This window comes from Mandrillus leucophaeus, unplaced genomic scaffold (assembly GCF_000951045.1).
Source record: "Mandrillus leucophaeus isolate KB7577 unplaced genomic scaffold, Mleu.le_1.0 Scaffold23, whole genome shotgun sequence".
NCBI lineage: Eukaryota > Metazoa > Chordata > Mammalia > Primates > Cercopithecidae > Mandrillus > Mandrillus leucophaeus.
The window spans coordinates 1,391,024-1,393,155 of NW_012102365.1; the positions used below are offsets into that span (position 1 = coordinate 1,391,024).

The 2,132-nt window shown below is 55.8% G+C and overlaps 1 protein-coding gene across 1 annotated transcript in view; it reads right to left on the reverse strand.

Moving 5' to 3' along the window:
- NR0B2 (nuclear receptor subfamily 0, group B, member 2) overlaps positions 1-1,695 on the reverse strand; it is a 2,929-nt gene extending 1,234 nt beyond the window's left edge. Inside the window, exon 1 of the mRNA XM_011981667.1 lies at positions 1,029-1,695. Coding sequence (XP_011837057.1) covers positions 1,029-1,560 — 532 coding nt within the window. The 5' untranslated portion in view covers positions 1,561-1,695. The remainder of the gene's footprint in view (positions 1-1,028) is intronic.
- Between the last annotated feature and the right edge of the window lie 437 nt (positions 1,696-2,132).

Sequence of the window (2,132 nt, forward strand, 5' to 3'; positions counted from 1 at the left end):
CCCGCCTCGGCCTCCCAAAGTGCTGGGATTACAGGCTTGAGCCACCGCGCCCGGCCTCCTAGGTTTTTATGAGATTTAAATGAACTAGTATATGTAAAACCCTTAGAATAGGGCCTAACATATGGTAAGTGTGATATGAGTATTTGCTACTATTATTGCAATTAACTACTATGATTTATGCGTGCCACAGGGACTCCTGGGGAACGCTCATCTCAGATGCTCTCCAGATTACAAAGAGCACTGTCTCATCTGCCGCTCTCCTGGCCGAATTCCACAAAGACTCCCTTCCTGTCCTCCCTACACCCCTTTCAGTTCTCTCTTCTAAGTGATCTTTCTGAACCCACAGAGGAGTTTCAGCTCTAGAGCTTCACCATGCAGCCTTCCTTTGAAGATGTGACTGAGACACAGCTGTGTCTGCCCACCCCACCTCCCCCCCAGCCTTCTCTAAAGGTCAGAGCAAATTTCTCAGGCAGAGTGGCAAGGGCCAGTCTCTGGAGTGAGTAGATCTGAGGTGCCATCCTGGTCTGTCCCTACCTGGCTGTGTTACCTTTAGCTCGTCACTTAGCTTCTCTGTACCTCTTCTGTGAGATGGCTATTTGATGAAAATGAGGAACCGGCCAAGCACAGTGGCTCACGCCTGTAATCCAGCACTTTGGGAGGCCAAGGTGGGTGGATCACCAGAGGGATCAGGAGTTCAAGACCAGCTTGACCAACATGGCGAAACCCCGTCTCTACTAAAAAATACAAAAATTAGCCGGGAGTGGTGGCGGGCACCTGTAATCCCAGCTACTCGGGAGGCTGAGGCAGGGAAAATTGCTTGAACCCAGGAGGCAGAGGTTGCAGTGAGCCAAGATCGCGCCACTGCGCTCCAGACTAGGTGACAAAGTGAGACTCTGTCTCAGAAAAAAAAAAAAAAAAAGAAAATGTGGACCCCATGAGATAACAGATATCAAACCCTTAGAAGTTACCTTCCCTGGCTGGCTCCTGCTTCAGCCTTGCCCCCCACCCAGGAGTGTCTGGGAGCTCACCAGGGTTGAAGAGGATGGTCCCTTTCAGGCAGGCATATTCCTTGGGACTCAGCTCCAGGCCCCAGAAGGACTCCAGACAGCACTGAAGCCACTGCACTGCAGCCAGGGAGGGCTGGGGTCTGTCTGGCGGCTGGCCACTGCCTCCACTGCTGCTGGGCTCCTCCAGTAGAATCTTCTTGAGTATGCTGGGCACCGGGGCCTCAGCCACTTCAAAGGTCACAGCATCTTGGGCCAACCCAAGCAGAAAGAGGGGGCCCCAGCAACCCTGCAGCAGCCGCCGCTGGTCCTGGGGAGGCAGCTGCCAGAAGGATGGCAGGTTCCTCAGGAAGGCCACTGTCTTGGCCAGAACATCCAAGGCCTCCCGGCAGGTGCGATGAGGTGCACATAGCTGGACGGGCCGGTGCTGCCTACATAGGCAGCGGCTACGGGGTCGGGGGACAGCCCTGAGGCTGGAGCTCAGAAGTGCGTAGAGAATGGCTGGGCGGCTTGCAGCTCCCTGGCATGGGCAGGCCCCTGGTTGGCTGGTGCTCATGGTTGGGATCTGCCCTTACTTCCAGCTCTCTGGCCCTCTGTTCTGCGCCGTGGGTGCTATTTATATTCCCAGTGAGTCGAAGGAGGGGAATGGCCCGACAACCTTGACTCCAGAAGTCATGTTCATTGAAAAAAACACACAGACACTGCCCCTGGCAGGAATGGTGGGGAAGTGGTGGGGGAGGGGGCATTGGGAACCCCACGTGGCACTGATATCACTTCAGTCAATGAAGTGGCCGGTGCAGGGCACAGGGCCACCTGCCGCTCACTCAGCTGCCCCTTATCGGATGACTCAAGTGGATAAACAAGGTCATTAACCCAGGCTGTACCAGGGCACCAAGGCCCCAGGTGCACAATCAGCAGGTGTCCCCATTGGTGCCTGCTCTTGTGTGCACAAAAGACTAGCGCTTTCGCTAAGCCAGGAAGTCAGCCCCAGAGCTGGGTGGGCCTTGAATGCAAGGCCCGACCTGGAAGTGCCTTATCACTAGCTTGTTTGCCTAACCTTGGGGCCCTGCTTCTGTTGTCGGCCAGGAGCAGGCTACAGGGAAGGGAGCCAGGACCCTGGGGGGGCTG